The sequence below is a fragment of the Vanessa atalanta genome, chromosome 2 (assembly GCF_905147765.1).
Source record: "Vanessa atalanta chromosome 2, ilVanAtal1.2, whole genome shotgun sequence".
Lineage (NCBI taxonomy): Eukaryota > Metazoa > Arthropoda > Insecta > Lepidoptera > Nymphalidae > Vanessa > Vanessa atalanta.
Genome location: NC_061872.1, coordinates 4,552,811 through 4,573,412, shown reverse-complemented (window position 1 = coordinate 4,573,412; position 20,602 = coordinate 4,552,811). Strand labels below are relative to the sequence as shown.

The following is a 20,602-nucleotide window of genomic DNA, read 5'->3' as shown; positions in this document are numbered from 1 at the left end:
TTCTAACGAAAGGTCAGCGTCTCGTGTCAATAGTTAACACGAGTAGGCTGAGGAGATAGGGAACTGTGACACGCGAAAACACATATCTTTTATATATATTATACTGAGACTAACATACAATACACGATTTTTATGATATATAAAATTGAAATTAACAAAATGTTACGCGATTGAAGGTCCTTAAGATAAAAAACATATAATAAAAATGGCTGAACATTTAAATATATTTAATAGGCAAGCTGTCACAAGTAAAGATTTCGTATACGGCTTCAAAACCTCTCTACAATCGTTGACAGTCAAAGGGATCACTAGAAGACGCATTAAGTACTGAAGCCCAAAAAACTATTATTCGTTATCGGATATTAGATCCATACCTTATGTTTACTTATGTCACTTCAAATGACATGCCCTAATTGAAAAAAAAAGTTCTCACAGCAACTTGTTTGCTCGACAACGAAATCGAGGTCGAACTAAGTAATCTATCCATATAAGGGCAAGGTGCGTAGGCGCATGAAACATGTGGGAGCTCGATTTGTGGCAATTCCGTGTAACCCCCTGATAATCACGAAATTAATAAATACTTTATATGTTAGATAAAAAATATAAGACGATAAAATGTTTGAATCAAATCTATATCGAAGATTGATTATGCAATGGTATTTTTAATTGACGTGTTTAAAAAAATAAATTATGTTATGAGTCATGCAATGTTGGGCTAAATCTCAACCAATCACTAAAGAACTAGTCAAACGTGATCATAAAACATAGTATAGACAGAAAATATGTATGAGAAAATACATTTATTAAATAATATTAAATAATTTTCGTGATTATTTTTTTGTATCGTTTTAATTCATACTTACATGAAACCTTATATAATAGTTTTTCTACTACCGGAGTATTTATTGTAAGATTTGAAACTTATTGAAAGTAAGATCGAATAACCCGAGATTCGAATCGAGGTCTACTGCCTTATAATCTGAACACATGAACTTTGGAAATAATAGGAGAAAAAAATTCCCGACACGCAAAATAATATGTTTTCTTCAAATTTGAGATAATGATTATAAACTAAATTCCAATCGAAGTAGAAATAAAGTTAACTAACTACTTATATCCACTTTAATTATACTTCCAAAATTCTGATAACAGTTTCGTCGACGTTCAAAGGCCACTTTTTTGCAAATCCTTACTGAAAATCATAGATTAATCAAGCTCTCGACCAATGATATCGCGTCAATTTGCTGTCAAATATTGTTTAATTGGCTTTTCTCCTGTTATGGTTGTAAAAGATATAGTATTACGCGGTAAGTAAAGTAAAGTAAGTGATATTTTCTTTTTAAGAAAAGCGATAACCACTAGACATGCTCAACAACATAATGTAACATAGTAATTATATTGACAATCAGCTTTTAACTATCGTAATAAATTTATTTTTTGCATTACAATTGGATATAGAAATAAGCTAACCGAACTTGAACTAGTATAAAATTTATGACTTTTAACAGTATTTCTCACAGCCTACTGACAGCCGACCTGGCTTATCGAAAACTTTTAATGACAAAGTTTCCCGACACGAAACTTCGATTGTTAAAACTTGGAGACTGCTGTTTGAACTTTGGTGTAGACATGAAGATTCCCCAATGCACTCTTGATCAACTTTCTAAATATATTCTTTAATATTTAATGCGACATTTAACACTCAATCTATAAACAATTTTTTTTTAATAACTTACTAAAATCAAACAACCTCTATAGTTCCTACAACTGCACTAAGGCCTCTGTCCATTTGAGAAGATTTATTGGAGCATATTCCACCATGATGCTCCAATGCAAGTTACACAAGTAGCAGACTTCATGCTGGGTTCTTCACGATATTTCTCTTCATCGTGGAGCACAAGATGAATTATAAACACAAATTAAACTAACTAAAATTCAGTGTATCTTGCGGCAATTATTACACGTGTTCCTCAAAACAATCAAGGCTCATTACTCAGTAAATCATAACAATAAGTAACCTTATTATCATCTCATTATAATCCGTATTAGTTTCTTATAACAACATACCGTTAATCAAACTATGTGATAAATTGATCAGAAAGTTAATATTCTAAAGTACACATCCGCAATGAATAACTAAGAACAAAATAATACTTATTTAAGGATGAGGTCACCAACATCGAATCGCAGTAATCTACCAATCAAATGTAATAGATGCTATCTGTAGTCTCATCTGGTGGCTATTCAACCGCGAAGATCCGTTTTTTGTATGCCTAATAAAAACATTTATTACATTTAATCTTTGTACAAACGTACTCGTTAAAAAACAACAAGTGCAAATATATTGTATAAACTAAATACAAGACGCTGTAAGGACTCTTGAGTTACTGATAGTTTCATAAGACGGTGTTTTAATTGTTTTTTGCTATTCTTGTGATCGTGAGGTGGTCAATTTCAGCCATGGCATCCCTTCTCAACGGAAGCTAACCTACTGCTCGGCTCATAATATTATAGTGCAAGCTTGTGTACGCAAACGTAGGTACAATTTCTATTCCCTCACTCTAATAGACCGACTGGGCGACGACCCTACACGATCAGTAAACAATCAGGTGCATCAAGAGCTTGTACTCGGTTCAGGTTGTTTCAGTAATTTTCCAATACCACCTAAGTCCTAACTTTGGTATCCCATTAAAAAAAAAAATTTGATTCGGGATTCAAACCAGGAACCTTATCATTTGCGATATTTTTTTTAAGCATGGGTTGGCGGGCGAGCAAATGTGTTACCTAATCATAACTGCACAAAGACATTAGCGCCGTAAGAAATATTGACCAATCCTTACATCGCCAATGCAACCAACCCTGAGAACTGTCATTTTCCTGATGTATGTAGTTACACTGACTTCTTTTCATTTGTATATATAATACAATATATTTCAGTACGTATTGATCCAAAAGGGGAAAATATATAAGCGTCAAGAAAATTCAATCCAATTCCATTATTCCAGAACTGTGCCGTTATTTCATATAAAGAACAATGATTAAGAACTGGCAACATTGATAAATTATCTTTTTCCTTAAATGGTCAAAATATAATAACGAATGACCGAATTAAGTCTAAATAATCATAATTATAGCTTATTTATGGATTATTTTTAAGTACAAATATAAATTACACATGAAATTATTTATTAATTTTTATATAAAGTTATTTTATCTATTGCGCTAAAAATAAGTTATCGCATGTGCGTGAGTCTATTTATATGTGTGCTTACGTTAATTCATTTTCCATTTCCAATGCATACATAAATAGTTATATATTATTTTAAAGTTTTTAAATGATAAGAAATTTATACTAACAAAGAAAATTATAATAAACAAACAAACAAAAGTCATACACTTTGCTTATAACTCTTTTTAAAGTCACCTCGAAGTATTTTCACACAGATATCAAACGAGACATGTAAAAAGAAATCTTGACGTACCGAATTTCCACACTGTAGCCTCAGGCACATGACCGATCACACACGTCTAGAATTTGAATATACGAACGTTTTAACATACTGCTCATACAAATAAGAATTTATTATGTCATAAAGACTGTATTATGTATGCATATATCAGACGTGGAAGGAATGTTATCACAAATTATTAAGAGCAAATAGTTGGATGTGAGGATGTTTATTTATTATACAATAAATTTAACGGTGAGTAAGATCCGAGATCCGATACAGAGATCGATCTGTTTTCCACATTAACACAGTATTATACCTGACAATGAACTATATCGAGCAAGTATTTTCACAGCACGATAGCTGATATACCAACTGTAAAGGTTGAAGCTGAAGTCAAATAAAGTTATAATTTGTATGCCTATTATATATATATATATATATTACCGGTTCTAGCTTCACACGGTTAGTATAAGGGTGTACATAGTTATATTGAACGTTCATATTGAAGGACAAACGTATAACGAAAAGAAACTTTTTTTTTTTTAATTTTTGGGTGCCCGAAGAAATACTTGCCGAAGTTTCATCACAGTCGGAATGGTTTAGCAACAGCAAAAAAAAACGATTTTTTATATATCTAAATTAATATTATAAACGTAAGGAACCTGATATCTATGGAATCTGTCTGTCTGTTTATTATGCTTTCACGGCCAAACGGCTAAACCGAATTTTATGAAACTCGGTATGAAGCAGGCATGAACCACAAATAAGGACATAGGCTGCTCATTTTTCAGGTAACACCTAATTATACATTCGTAAAACGCGAGCAAAGCCTCGGGCGATAATTAGTTAAGAACAAAAATGAAATGGATAAAATTATAAAGACATTCATAATTAATAGATATTGCTAATTTTAAAAGTCAACAAGTTCTATAATTGCGTTAATCTTTAACCTATAAATAATTCCATCATAGAAGCAATAATAATCGAATTAATAGAATAAACAGAAGGCACTAAATTGCCGCTGCAGCCAGCCAGCCTCTATTATAGTCCCGGACCTGCACCCGAGACGTGTCAGGAATGCGATAGCTATGTCGCAATATATACCAGGGCTGGATCGCCCACGCTAAACCAAAGACAGCATGAACTGAAATACGAAATTCGATTCTTTTGCCTTCTAAAATAAAAATAACGTCAATGACATGTATATTTTATTTTATGAAATCATTGATTAAAAAATAAAGCGATAATAGAGCCTACCACACCCAAATAATATTTCCTCGTTTTGTAATGTTAGTCAATTAATACTTTACTTGTTAAAACATGTGTGAAAATGTCTGCATCGATTTTCACTTTTTGTAGTTTATTATGAATTAAATTGTACAAAGCATTTTTTAAGCCAGTGATTATATAACGGTCGATTCCAATATTCCAAAGTAACACGCCATAGGAAATCATTACAGGCGAGGTAATTCCGTAGCGATTAATAGACTATGTCTTAAACACTGCAGAGCGAAGTCAATACGCCAGTTCAATAATACAGGAGTCCATTATAGTTTAATGTTTAAACAGAAATAAATCAACATTCGCATTTTTGTTCTCAATGTTTTCTAAATTCACACAGAAAATATTTGCAAAATCCAATTTCGAAAAAGAGAAAACCTGAGTTGAAATGATTTAAAGCAAGAATAAACAGATTCAAAGCATAGAGCTCCGAAAACTCATATGATAAATGTCCATATTTCACAGTGTAAATGTTAGACGTAATTCACGCTACAACATTTCTCTGACCCTTCGGACGGCCGGACACGGCGCGCTCTAGTTTCGACCATATCACCACGTGTCAATTTTATAAATGAGTTTCGTCCCTCGCGTTGACGGCCCGCCGTGGGAGCGGTTGGCCACGCACCTCGGCCAGACCTACTATGTGAAACATTTACCTTAAGTAATTGTACATATTTATTACTATCACAGATTTAACCGGAGACTTCTTATTGGAATCTTATTTGAAAGACTTATGGCCTCAATCACCTCGAAAGTAAAAAATATACCATCTTAAATTTACCATTGTATTGTAGCTTTGTATTGTAATAAGATTGCATAATATTTGAAACTAAACATTAGGTATAATATCTGCATATTAAATGTGGTTCGTCGTCGCAAACAAGCTTAAACTAGATTGCATGACCGTCTCTGATTGATATTGATAGCGGAAGACTCCAACAACCGACTAAATGGAGTAGGCTCTGATCGCACCCTACAAAGCGGCCCGACTACACCCAAATTTAATGCATGACATTATATAGTGCCTCGACAATACTGTTGTTGTGAAAGGGCGTATGTATAAATCGTATACCGATAAAGAGTACGAATTAAATGTTACTTTACGATTTGTGATGTTAAGGATTAATGAGAAATTAGCAATAATATCAACTGTTTACAGTTTTAAATTTGTCCATAATATGAAAACTTTATTAAGTAGATCGAAATTTTTAAGGACTAATATAAAATAAAAATATATATTAGTCGATTTTTTTAGATATTTAACCTGAAACCGATATTATTTGTGTGTTAAGTTGGATAGTTTAAATGGATAGTTTCGATTTTACCCGATAGGTGGCACTGCGATCGGGAAATGAATTAAATCCTTATGTCACCCAGACGAAGTCGGAACAAACAGCTAGTCGTTGTACAAAACTTTATTTTAAATATGAAAGTCTGTCCAATATGGCGAATTCCGTTTTTTTAATTATACATTCTGATATAAACAAAACAAAGACTTCTACATTGTAATAGTGAAATGTACAATACGTGAAACAATTTAAACATTTAAAAACCGGGTTAAGTTAAGTAAAATACATAATTAACGTTACACAAATAAGGCTCTCGTAAAACAAACAGTGTAATAACTGATAATAATTTTATTGAACAATATTTTATTACATACATATTTTTGCATTATTATTTGTTCGTAAAGCATGATTCTATTCATGATATGAAATGAACTATGGAAAAAAAACGTCAGGCAACTTGTTAAAATTGAAAAGCGAAATTGAATCCTTTAATTAAACAAAAAAATTGCCATTGTATATGTTGAATAATTATATTACATTTATTATTTGTTTAAATTGGAAATATATATTAAGTTTAAATAACATCCATCTGATAAATAAAAATAGGTTTTCCGTGTCATGGAAATACATAGATATTACGATAAATTATTTTTTATTTAAGGAATAAGAAATATATATTGAACTACAAAATCGGAGTTTCTCTTAAGTCTGTATTCCATTTACTTATATATGTATACCAATTGTTGTGGCGATCAGTTGAACAGTATAGAAATGTTTTACTGCAGCGTCATCTAACGGTGAGTTATATCGTAGTGGTAGTATAAAATCCCTCCCCATGATACAAAACTTTAATGTGCCAACTTTTATGATAATCGGTCAAACGGTATCGCAGTCTCAAGGGTATCCCTTTCCATCCAAACTAACATGATGCAAGTAAAATATATCATGAGATATGTAATATGAAATGTTAACAAGAGGCGCAATTTCTAATATAAATAAGTAAAATCGTGACTGTTAGTTTGTTTGTTCGAACATCTGCCAGTAGGCCAGACGGAGTCAGTTCATTAGCGTAGATACTGTTCAAAGAGCCACAGACAAGTATGAATAATATAACAATGAAATAGTTATAACAGAGAGGTGTCGAACCGCTACGTAGTACTTTACTTGCATCACTCTCAAAATGTTTACTTTAGACTTTAGACTAGTAATGCAAAAATTTTATCCTAAAACCATTTGTGAATAACGAATATTAAAGATTTATCAATCAGCCTTGACGGTTTGATAGTGTAGGGAGCCATAAAATCTGTAGCAGGCGAACTTTTATAAACGTTCAAACACGAGAAAAACGAACGCGCTCTCAACTTACACGAGCGTCCCGAAAAATGACATGTCCGCTAGGAAAACCGTCGGAACACTTTTAAAACCGTTTGAAACTTGGCGCGAATTTCTAATTAAAACTTTGACGGCTACGAACCGACAAGAGTCGATATTGCATTCTCTTTAAACATTTTATGCATGGCGCATCTCTCTACACGACGCAATATATTGCTTGCAGTTATTTTGTATGCGACCGACGACTGTCCCTTTATAATACCTACACGCTTCCTTTTAAATGATTATTTATTTTATATACACTCAGAATATCGTCATCGTGACCACTTAATATTTATAAAGTACTTCATGCACTACTTCTATCTTATATCTTGATAGAATTATTACTAAAACGTTACCATTTTACAAAACGGATTTTAAACATACATTAATTAAGAAAGAGATTTGTAAAGTCCCAATGGTTATATGTAAATAAAAGTATATAGAGCATCGTAGACAATCTTTTCTCGTATAATGTTAGTTAAGAACAGACAACTCGATTGAATTGAATTAATTATTCGGGCCGAGGGGCAAGCGAGCGGTATCCCAGAGCTTAATTAATCGCACGAGCACTCAATACGAATTGTTTAGCGCCTCGGATTCTAATCGATATAAACAAGTCGGCCTAAAACTAGCGAGAATTCAGACGAAATATCTACCAATGGGCTATTTCAATTGTATTAGTTAAACGTACTTGAAATTATGTAATTTATTATAAAACATAATAATATAAATAGTATGTCAAAATATGAGTTTCAATTTGTATATATATCATTTTTTTTTTCGTCAATTAAAATTTTTTTTTAAAATGTTGCTACTGAAAACTTCTGAAGAATACTTTTTACCTCGTCGTATAAAAGTGAAAACTGAAGCAGTAATAAATTTATGCAATAATAATATATATATCTACCTGGATTTTACCTTTAAAACAAAAATCTCTATTAAGACACCAGCAGATAACATTCAGACAACACAATTTAGATTAGTGCAAAAAGCTTTGTTAAGACGAAGTGGCTCATTAAGGCTGGCAGGTAATTCAAGAGGCACTTCGCTCTACCGCGAACTCAAGTTCACTTTCCCGAATACCTATTGTTTTTACCCGATTGTGCTACAAGTTAAATAGGTAAGGTGGTACGTCTAATGCTTCTTTACAATTTGTTCTTAAAAGATTATATCTCATGAATTTTAAATCATCCCATCGCACCGCGATAACTTTTAAATCGTAGATTGCTTTCGTACTTTCTGGCTGTAACTTATATTACAGTTCTTTCCTGGATTTTAAATTATAATACCAATTTAAGAATTAATATAAAAGTGTAAATTATTGTTTTTTTTAAGAGACTGGTCCGAGATGGTACATTGTTTAGAACGTGCGCATCTTAACCGATGATTGCGGATTCAAACTACACCGTGGTGGAATAAGCTCCAAACCTTTTCCTCAAAAAGGAGACTAAGCCTTAGCCCAGCAGTGAAGCGTTTAAAGGCTGTTATTTTTTTAACTTCATAAAAGTGAAAATTATAATGTAAATGTGATCATAAATCCATTATAATTCTGATTTAAGACTAATCGTTGAATTGAAAACTGATGGCAAATATATTTTAATAAATTACATTAAATACGCGTATATAAAATAGGAATCTTATAACTATAAAATTCCTATTTCGTATACGCACAATCATAATTTTTTTTAACTAAATCAAAGGACTTGGCTTATCGCGGTTTCATCTGTGCTTCGTTTTCTAGCTCTCATATTACCGGGGCTCGCCCAGACGCGGGTCAAGGCCACGAACCCAAAGAGACGAGGCATCTATTAACTTGATTGCAAAAATCTTATTATATTGTATATACAATAAAATGAAAGTTATTTGAACACACAGTTGTAAAGTTAAACAAGTCAGGAAGATTTTGTCTCTATCACTTTTCGTTTCAAAATAAAATTCAATTTAACGTAAGAAGTAAACGTACGCGTAAACGGTACCTATATACGGGTGAATAGTGAGTTAACTGACTAATTTGTACTTAGAGTGCAGTAGTGTACTACACGTTTTTCTTTTTAAATAGTAGGTACTATTTTAAACTTGAGTCTTGACTCGTTTATCCATTTGCTATACTGCAAATAGTGTTGCAGAAGCTCAGTTTCTAAGGTCAAACCACGGGTCGGTCTAATAAAAAGTTATTGGGTTTTTCTTTGAAGAAATTTTCAATAGTAAAAAAAAAATATATTTGGTTGTAGGACTTTGTGCAAGCGTGGTGGGTAGTACACCCATTACATGTTCTACAGCCAAGCAGCAATTTTTTGCATTGTTGTGTTTCGGTTTATAGGTTGAGTAAGCCAGTACAACTACAGTCATAAGGGCCATGATAATTTAGTTCCCAAGGTTGGTGGCATCGAAAATATAAGGAATTATTAAAATTTCGTATAGCGCCTATGTCTAATATAATATATATAATATATATATTATATATAATATATATATTATATATAATATATATATTATATATAGATACACACTTAAGCTCTTTAATCTCTTCTGCATAGTTGGTTGTTCTCTGCTGAGAAGATGGTGTGATCAAAATCGGTCATGTCATAATAATTTTAGATTAAAAAAATATATATGATTATCCGTACAAAAGAAATACACAATTCATTCGTTTTAAATATTCATTCATTCATTTAATATATTTACACCTCATACAGAACATCCCTTGAAGTAGACTGATAATGCTCTCAATACGATTACGAAGACACGAATAACGAATCCGCATTTTGAATATTAGATCTGTCGTTTTCAGTCGATTTCTTGATGACAACGAGCTACGACGCCAGATTCGGAACCGGCAGGAAGAAGGCCATTTCACTGTCACGGATAAATTGATTTAATCTAATCAAGCGATAAATTGCCTCCGACTACGAGAACACGTCATATCTCACAGCCGCTTGAACATTCCAAGATACTTTAAGTAATACTTCATTTATTTCTTTCGTTGGATTAGCGGGTTCTTTTTAAAATTGGATAAGAAACGACTCGCCCGACAAAAAGCTTTCCATTCTGATACACTTTTGTATTTCGAAATGCACAGCGCTTTAAAATTTAATTAATTAGAAGAAAAAAATACTATTTATTTATAAGTTAACTAATTTAATTGAATAGTAAGTTTATGTGATACTCTAATAAACTTTAAATAGAATATATTCCAGAGTTGACCTACGATCCGAAGACATTGTTATATAATACACGTCTCACGATAGATAGTAAAAGTATACAATCTAATTTTGAATACTTCAGTACGAAGTCCATATACGCGTTTTCACGAGCGCGTCCCCGTTGAAGCCGACATTATTAGTTGCGCGGTGGGACCGTAAAATATATTTAGCACATCCTGTGACGTCACCGCCTACAAAACCACATGTTAGCAAACACTTTTATATTTCTTAATTTGTATTATAAGCGTAAAGAAATAAAAGAAAAGTCACCAAGAAAAGATTACTCTACAAATATTTCTTGTTTTTAAAATCACACAATCCTTAGACGAAAACATAAGCAATGTATAATTCTGCCCACAGAAAAACATATATTTAACAGTTATTAAAAAAAAACTTTGATAATTTACTGAACTGTGAACATTTTAGATTGAAATCATCTATTTATTTAATAACATAAACAAGTTAATAAATGAGATGCTAAGTCTCAAGGGTGTTAGACATGTAAGTACTGATAGGAATTATAATAAATTTTTCAATATATCATACATATTTATATTATATTCTCGTTAAATTTGATTTTTTTATTGTTGTAAATAAATTCTTATCGCAATGCGAGGTATTCCTTTTGATTTTAAAATAAAAACTAAAGTTTTAATAAGAATGCTGTCTGGTAATAATAACAGGCCGACACATTAAAATAAAAAACATTACATAAAAAAAAGATACACCAAAGTCACGGACAACACGTCTCTGAATATTTGATATAAAATAGATTTTTATTTTAAATATGATTATTTGTATAAATACTAGATTTTATCGTACGAATTCTTGGTTACTGTTAATTTTATTTCAAAAACATTGCGTATATACCAAAACACATAATAAAAATAATTTATCTGTGTTTGACCTTCAGAAATACTCAGGCTTAGAGGTACATAGTTAATATAGGCCGGTAGGTAATATCATAGATGCTTTGTTCCGATCCATTTCCCCTGACGATTGGTGCCGGCGTATTCTGACCTCAGACCATATTACTTACCTATTGTATTTACACATTAAATACTTTTTACTTTTATTTTATATATGTTGATAATATTATCAAACTACCTAAACATAAGTTTTGTTTTATAATATAAGTCGCATTCTACACTTTTAACGCCATCTACATACAAAATTATATGTTTATAAAGTCTTAACTTGATATAATACACTATACTTTAATATATTTACATATAATATATCACGTGATCAAAAGCTGTATATACTTACTGAAATGATTAATCTAAACATATACGAACAATATAATCTTAGTTAATATGATAAAATATTTAATTTATATTTCACTAGTTTTCACCCCCGTGTTAGGAATACCCCCTGGTATTTCGTACTATGTCTAAAAAAGTAGATTTTCTTCTGATTCAACCTTATTCCTTACCAAATTTTATCAAATTTGGTCTAGTGGTTTAGCCGTAAAGTTGTATGTTACTTTGTATATACAATATTAGTATAAAAAAAAATAATAAAACTGGGGATACAAATTAAAATTAAATTATTGTTAATAAATAAAATCATTAGATAGAATAATATCACAAATGATCCCTTGTATCCTGTTTCTTAATTAATTACAGGAAGTATTCAAACTCATAAAGATAAAAATTAAAAATGTTCACATAACATTAGCTTTATTGAAGTATAACAATTTATTCAAGTGCTTCGACGTGGAACAGCAGACACAACGGCCGAAACATGAAAAGCCTTAAAACTCCTAATCACATAAACCACAAACCGAGCCCTATTATCAATGAAGTCTGACACGATTGACTCGTGCCATGACTCACCTCCAGGGTAACTCGATCGGGAAGCCCGGCGGATGAAACTGATACGGTCACAACCACCTGTTCTGGCCAATGTGACGGCGACCGCTAATGGCCGCGGTTGTGACGATGTTCAATACTATGTCCTTGTATTATCAGCATTACAAAGTGTTCGATTATACTATCTTGACATTTTATATGACACGTTCCGATTCTGATTAACTTCATACGTATATTGATGTACCTATAACTTATTTATAAATGCTGTTTAAGTATTTAGTTAAGTTCCGATTTCTCTATTGATTTTTTCGTTATTCGTTAGAAAAACATACGACACAGCATTGTTTTACCAAATTATCGGTTTTTATTAATTATATAATCAAATTGATATATTATTTTGCCGTCTCTATTCTAACATTAGGATTCTCACACGCTCAGACGTCTTGTGAGCGCCTTCGTGAGTGAATAGGTCTATTCCCCCAAACAATTTTAATTTAAGTGAAATGAAAATTTGATAACTGAGGTAACATTTCCACGAAAGTCTGATCTCTGAAGTAGTAGCTCGGATAAAACAAAGAAAAATCGAGATATAAGTCAGTCAATGTCGTATCCGCGCGACCTAATCCTTGCAAGTCGTAATAAGAAAATTTGATAAACGCCAAGTTCTGTGAACGTAATAATTTTTTTATTAACGTTGTCGCCGGCAGGTAGCTCGCCCCCTCCCGTCGCCTCCCGGGGGCAAATCTAAATCTCTACTTCGTTATACACTACCTCGTGACCTGCTTTGCGAAGATAACTTTTTACCTATTGGAATAAATACATTAAAAGCGAGCAATAACGTGCAGCTATAGCCGTTATAAATTTACTTTAAAAGGCTAACTTACTGAGGTAAAAAAATATTGCAGGATAAGCCGGCCAATGCAACCGTTGAGTATCGATCTTGTATTTTATAAAATTATGGTATAAAAATAGTTATTAATAATAGTTTTTAATTATTATGTTAATAGTTTTATTGATGTTACAACCCTATGATACAATAATACGATAATAAAAGCACATAATATACTATCGGAAATAATGTAATAAATTTAGTTTTTGTATAGAAATTATTTCCATATGCTAAGCAAATTCTTCATTGAATATAATGTGCCACGAGATAACTATCTTCTTGGCCCCTGCCCCAAACAGGGCAACACCGACTGCCTACTCGGATAATTATATCATCGTTGCCTTATCTTAGCTAATTAATTCCGTACTAGGACGGTCAAGACTCACTATAGAATTGATGTCATTATATACAAAATTGTCAATGTGATATAGTAGTTAATTTTTTAATATGTGCAAACTATTTCAAGTTAAATGTCAATAAAAGGATAGTTTTTCTTGATATAAGCATCGCTTGAAAGCGATGTCACATTTAAAATTCATCACTAAAAGCGCTTGCGAGTAACAAAAGTTTCAAAATAATAGCCATTTGCGAAATGTTCGAAGTGAAATGAGACTAAGGAATAATGGAAAGAAATTAGCTGAATTATCCCTTTTGTGAACATTTAACAGCTAAAAGTAAAGCTGAACGATGAACTCTTCAAAAGAACTAACATTAGTTGAGCAATCTATTGTAAATGTACTTTAAGCACATCGTTAACTCGTAGAGTAGTATTAAAATATTAAGTGAGAGAAATACATTAATTATTAGGCAAAATATCAGCCAACAGGAAACGCAAACATCAATGAACTTCCGTTTATAATATACGATCTATTAGGTACATTAATTTCACAATAATATACTCGCTCAGTTGTAAAGATTTTGTTAATGAGCTATTGAAATGTATATCAAATTATCGTTAAAAATACTTCTCGTATATAACAAAAAAAGTTAATGGCACATTTGCTAGTTCATGACCCGTGACCCGGAATTAAATTATTTTAATTTGAATTAGGCTTAGTGACCCGAGCCTCCAAAGTAACAGCCCAATGGAATAAATAGTTTTTATTGAATTTATAAAATCATCACATTTTTAATAATTTGTATTATTAAAAATACTTCTCATTGAAGTTATAATTAATTCAAGAAGCTCATAATTTGCACTCTTCGTGTACTTAAGCGAGGCGTTGTTCTCGTATGATTTTCATATTTCTAATTTCCTGATTGTTACGTAATCAAATCACAAGAGTTCGCGTTAATAAATGGAAAAAGCGTGAAAGATTTTTCAATGCGTATCATAAATGTAATGAATGAATGAAGAATAAAATGGTTTTTAAACATTTTTATTTTGTATTTACAAGTAAATAAAATGTGATGCACAGGTAAAACCAAGTTCTGGGTTAGTTTATTTGAGCGGCTCGAAAGGTAACAGAGATTATAGAAAGCAATTTGTAAACAAATCCAAAACTTGACAACTTTAAAGCATATGTTACAGTTTAAGCCGAGGGAGGTAATCTGCACAAAACTCCCCGCGCCACCCGTATCGAAGATAACACTTTGCAATTCTTAAGCATTTGTCAAAGCATATAAACAAAATTTCGGAACGTAGACGCGATACCTGCGCCGGCGCATCGCAGGTAAAGCGGGTACAATGGCATTCCGAACATCCGAAATGATAATTTTGGTGTGATCTTGTATGAACTAGTGATTATAATCCTCAAAAAAAAACTAACGTCGATGAAATTTTATCGGTGGATTAATTATAGTATGTAAATCAATAGCATTGCAACATTAGTTAATTCTAAAAGTTTATAAGAAATGAGAATACAGTTAAATACGTAATATAAAAAAAAATGCCCAATAGATATAATTTAAAAAAATAATCGCATGTATCATATTTATCAAGGCAAAGTAGAAGACCCCTGCTGTTCCGCACAGCGGGTTCAATGACTAAGTCTTCTAGTCCCAATGATAAATTATAATAATATCCTCTATTGTTGTTTTTAAGGGATGATTTCATTATGTCTGCAGGTGCAACTCGATTTTACGCTTGGCGTAAAGTGACTCAGTGACATGTTTTCGTTTTTATTTCTTAAGCAGTCGAAATAATAATAACGATTAACCTTAATAGGCCAAGTCGCCGTCATGCTATTAATATATCAGATTTACTTAATACATCGTTTACTTAGTTCCTGGTAGGAATCATTCGAATAATAGAAAATGGCACACAATAAATGCAGACAACCGCTTAACAAGCATTCTTTGAATTTAATTTAATAATTTATCCCGAAACGTTCCCGATTGAGGTTTTTATCAATATTTCCAATTGCCCTATTTTCCCTAAATGTCATTTACGGATACGGCGAACGTGTTTATTGAAGTGAGCCAACAAGTCCTCCCCACTTAAACAACTGGTTCCATTATTTGTACGTGGAGCGGCGACCTCCCGCGCCGACAGGAACAATGAAAGTGAGAGAGGGCTGGAATGTATGCGGGACGTCGAGCGGGGAGACAGGACGGGAGACGTGCGGGGCGCAGGGAGGCGCCTGTTCCCGGTTCCCAGGCGAGGAATGCCAGCGCGAGCAACAAAGCCTACTCGCCGCCATTCACCCCGCAACCCCTCCCCGCTAGCGGTTCTACTTCGACTTGTAATTTTTCGTGACTTTCCTCGTTTACGATAGGAAACGAATTAATTCAATGTTTTAACTGTGGCGTGTCATTTTCACATTCTCGCATAAATCGCTTAAATTTTATTTACTAACTTATCGGCTTTTCTGTATGAAGTCGTGCAGCGGTTGATATATAGCGTAAAAATGATGTATGCGATATGTTGTGTTCGATCCATTCATGTGACCAAAGTTCAGGGTCGGGTGTCAAGTCACACCAGCTGACTTCATATATCACATTTTATTTACATTACACCATTTACCAAGTCTAATAATGGTACAATGACTCTGTTATTATACAATTAATCTTATCAAATTGTAGTTAAACGCAAGGTATACTTGTATCGGAGCACTTACTTATAAACAGTAGATGATAAAAGAAACATCGTCGGGACACGACGCGCACTGTGATATTATATTTCTGCATAATTTTATTATACGACCATACGTTTGTATTCCTTCGTAATTAACTATTATTAATTTTAACTATGAATATAAAATACTTAACGTAATTCATAGAATAGCGTGCGAAGTATTTTTAAAAATAAAAGTCTTAACTATTATTGCGAAAATATCTGTTTTCGATATTATGTAACTGAATCACAAACATCTGAAAGATTTCTATTAAAATCTGTCATAAGTGTTTTAACTGTGGTACATAGGTTATTATTTAAATAATGCCTAAAAAATATATCGAAATATTACTGGCTTCAAGAGAAACTTGACAGTTGACATTTCGTAAAAAGTAATTAATGATAAACGTAATTATCATATTGGAATAGAGAATTAGCAAACGTAATTCTTGTCTCGAATGTTTTTGCATTACATGTTTAATCACTGAGCGCCACGCCGGCTGCGGCGCCGACGTTACATCAAACTCACATTACGTAGTAATTGTGGATTTTTTCTCTATAATATATTTTCTTACCAGTTAATGTGACTTCAATTGGAATATATATATATATATACTTTTAAGCTTTTGAGGTTAGTCTTTAGCAAATAGAGTTTCATTTTTATTTAAGGAATAAATTAAAAAACATATTTTTTCATAACGAATTTCACAAAAGATTGAAACGACAGCTAATATAAATTTTAGTATTTTTTGTTTCAATTTTGATAACGAATTAACTTATACATACATAACTTAACTTATTGTCTTACATCTGTAAATGGTAATGGTTTTTTATGCAGTATACATGTTTCATAAATAAATACCGAAACATGGTAATCGCTTTAATATTTTTTTATAAGTTAAATTGATAAGAATGCCTTTCATTAATATATTCATTAAAATTAATTTGTTATTTGCGTAAATATATAGTAAGTATTTATTTGATTCGATAGTTTTTTTTATTTTTCTAAAAGATTAATTATAAAGGGGAAAATAAGTATACTAAACAGCTGATGTCAGAAATGGGTGCAAAATTTAAAGTCACATACGATAGAGCTGGCTTAAAAATCGCTTTCAAAATACAACTCTAACTACAAACATACTAATGATTAAAACTTCAATCAAACTTACTGAGACAACTCCCATTTTATTAATAACTTTAATATTCTCTACATAACAATCGTTAATAACATGACTCTATTTCGAAACATTTAACTGCATCCAAAATTTATCTCATATCTTAAACTGCTACATGATATAATACCAGTAGTATAGACTACTACGAATGTAGAGCAGCTTAAATGTTAGCTAATTTATTTACATGCATAGACATCTATCAATTTCAACTGTCAAAGTCCACAACCCGAGGCAGTAGGTTCCGAAGACCCGCATGGCAGCAAATTCGTGCAAACACGCGAACTGTACACGATTGATTGGATATTACTGTCAAATACTAAAACCCTACGTGACACGTCTGATGCAGTTGGGCAACAAATACAACAACACATTATCGATATTTAAATTTCAAACTAAAAATACTGATCATTTTTGTTATGAATAGTAGAGTATTAGAGCAGAGTTTTTCTAAGAATGTGTGTGTGTGTGTGTGTTTCATTTGTCTTTTGTATGTGTAATAATAAGAATATAAATCACATTTTTATCCTAATAATATTTAATTACTTCAATATATAGTAAAGAAGTTTATTTAATTATGTTTGAAAACCTGCAGCCGGCCAGCCAGCGCGTGCGCCTGTGCCGGTCACTGGATACTATCGCTCTGTTATTCGACACCTTATACATGTAAACTACACTGTCCTAATAATATAATCAATTAACCTTATGACATCAACAATATTTAGCCACTTACCGAAAGTATGGCAAAGATATCATTAATTTTAAACTTTTAGTAATTCTTTCCCTTAAATATTTTATATATTTCGAATATTTTATATTTGAATTGAAATAAAAGTAAATACATTAAAGCTAAGATTGTATAATTAATGTATTGTTATAATAAACGCGAGAGGCGTGAGGACATTTCCATAATTTCTAGTAAATGTCATTACTCGATAAATGCTATGATTTATTACGTCTGCTCAACGTGTACTTATTTACTTGTACTCTTATTTAGAACAATTATTTCCTGAGCCTAAATAAATATTATTATAAAATAAAAAACCAAACACTATAAATAATACATAAAAATAATAACGCTTAAAGTGTACTTTTATGCGAATTTCATGGATTTTTACGCAAGTAATCAAAAACTCTACATAACTTCTAGTAAGAACTTGACAAAAAAATTGCACAAAAATTTAAAATTATAACTTCAATCAAAGATTGCGAAAATCCGCACCTGGCTCATTGTGATCATCAGCTGATATATTGTGCCTCGCGAAGAACTCTTCGGAGAGGGCACAAGAGGCGGCAGCGGCGGAGACGGTCGCCACACACGCCGCAACAGATAAAATCACCACTAAATATTTCATGGTCACTGGTAACACTAATAAAAAAATAGTTTAATTTATCAAACGCGTTTGTTTTCAGTCGCAGATTTTACACACGCGATCGCGAAGTTGTCTACGGGCACACAGCGCACGTGTGACCACATCGGAGCGCCTTCCCCAACTGGGCACGGAGTAGGCGAGCGGCCGCTAACACTAACTGCATCGTTATAAATTAGGAACAGAAATAAAATAACTCGAAGATACTGAAACTCAGCTAAAAAGTCAAAGTGATCGTTTCGTTGACTTTGTATATTTTTCTTTTTCTTCGACGAGTTTCCAATGATCACTTCATGCTTGTAAGTGTTTAAAGAAACTGATCATTTTTAAAACGAATTATTCCTTACTCTTACTAGCTTTACGTCAAATATTTTAATTTTGTTTCAGTTTTTATAGCTTCATGTAATGAATACGAAATAATACTTTAGCTTTTTACAAACACATATATCTCCCAATATTTGTATTGTATTTTCTTCTGTAAAGTAAAGTAAATACATCTCTTACGATGTTTTATAATAAATTAACAATTATATTTGGAAATAAAAAGTACATAATGAAATAGCGTGCATTCTATAAATAAGGCTGTCGTCGTACTAGGTACGTGATGCCCCTCGCGGCTAGTGTATGCGGCGTCGATGCGCGCGCACTGATATCGAACCGACTGCCAAGCTCACTGCCGACTGCCGACTACCAACACCTCTGAACAGAAAACTGCCATTGGAAGACTAACACACGAGTCAAAACATCTAATTTAATAAATAAACTACTATATATTTCACATTAGCGCAATACAACTTTGTTTTATTAACCAATATATAGATATTATACACGAGTGTTTTCGAGATTCTCTGTCAATCCTCTTCTACGTAGCTTTGTGGTCTGCGGCCTAGACAGCCTTTAGCAAAACTTTTGCTAGACCACAGTCGACACGCAAAATAGCGCTACTTACACGAAGCACGACACGCTGAGTATTGCGAATGTGTAAATACGATGTTAAAACGTATGTGTACATACTTGAAACTAATTCGAACAGCATCATTCTGATTCATTCAAAGCTAGCTCGATAAACTATTTGAAGCCTCTTCGATGCTTCTCAAAGTGTAAAGCATCTTACCCATCATCAACTTGATGAATATCATCATGTTTGTATTAAATAAACAAGTATTTAAAATCTCTTAAGTAATTTAATTAAAGGTTATACTTAACAAATATTAAGTACTTTAAAATATTAATGAAGACCAACGCTAATTAATTCATTGTATTTCTCCGTTTAAGTCACACACACATAAATTAACATTTAAAAGTTATTAAAAGAGTTTTATACATTTTCACACATCTCTTAAATATTGCACAATAAATTATATTTGCAACTGCGTAGCAAGTGACATCTGCAAATATATACAAAATGTTTTGTGTAGAAATAGTTTACATGACTTATTAATGTTTTGTATATAAAGTATTTAATCCAAGCTGCTTGCAATATTAGTATTATTCCACTAAACGTGAGAGGTTCACTTGCAAGTTTTCTCAATAAAATTATCTTATATAAATCTAACTCTAATATAGAGTTTATAATAAATCATGTTTTAACGTGTCTTATTTGCAAAATATATCCTCACTCTTATTTGAGATATATTAGTATAGCTTAGAATTTTATTTTGAAAACGTTTTATTCATTTAAATAAATTTAAAAATACTTAATA

The 20,602-nt window shown here is 32.1% G+C and overlaps 1 protein-coding gene across 1 annotated transcript in view; it reads right to left on the bottom strand.

Moving 5' to 3' along the window:
• LOC125070328 (division abnormally delayed protein) overlaps window positions 1-19,061 on the bottom strand; it is a 92,810-nt gene extending 73,749 nt beyond the window's left edge. Inside the window, exon 1 of the mRNA XM_047680148.1 lies at window positions 18,752-19,061. Coding sequence (XP_047536104.1) covers window positions 18,752-18,884 — 133 coding nt within the window. The 5' untranslated portion in view covers window positions 18,885-19,061. The remainder of the gene's footprint in view (window positions 1-18,751) is intronic.
• Window positions 19,062-20,602: the final 1,541 nt, after the last annotated feature.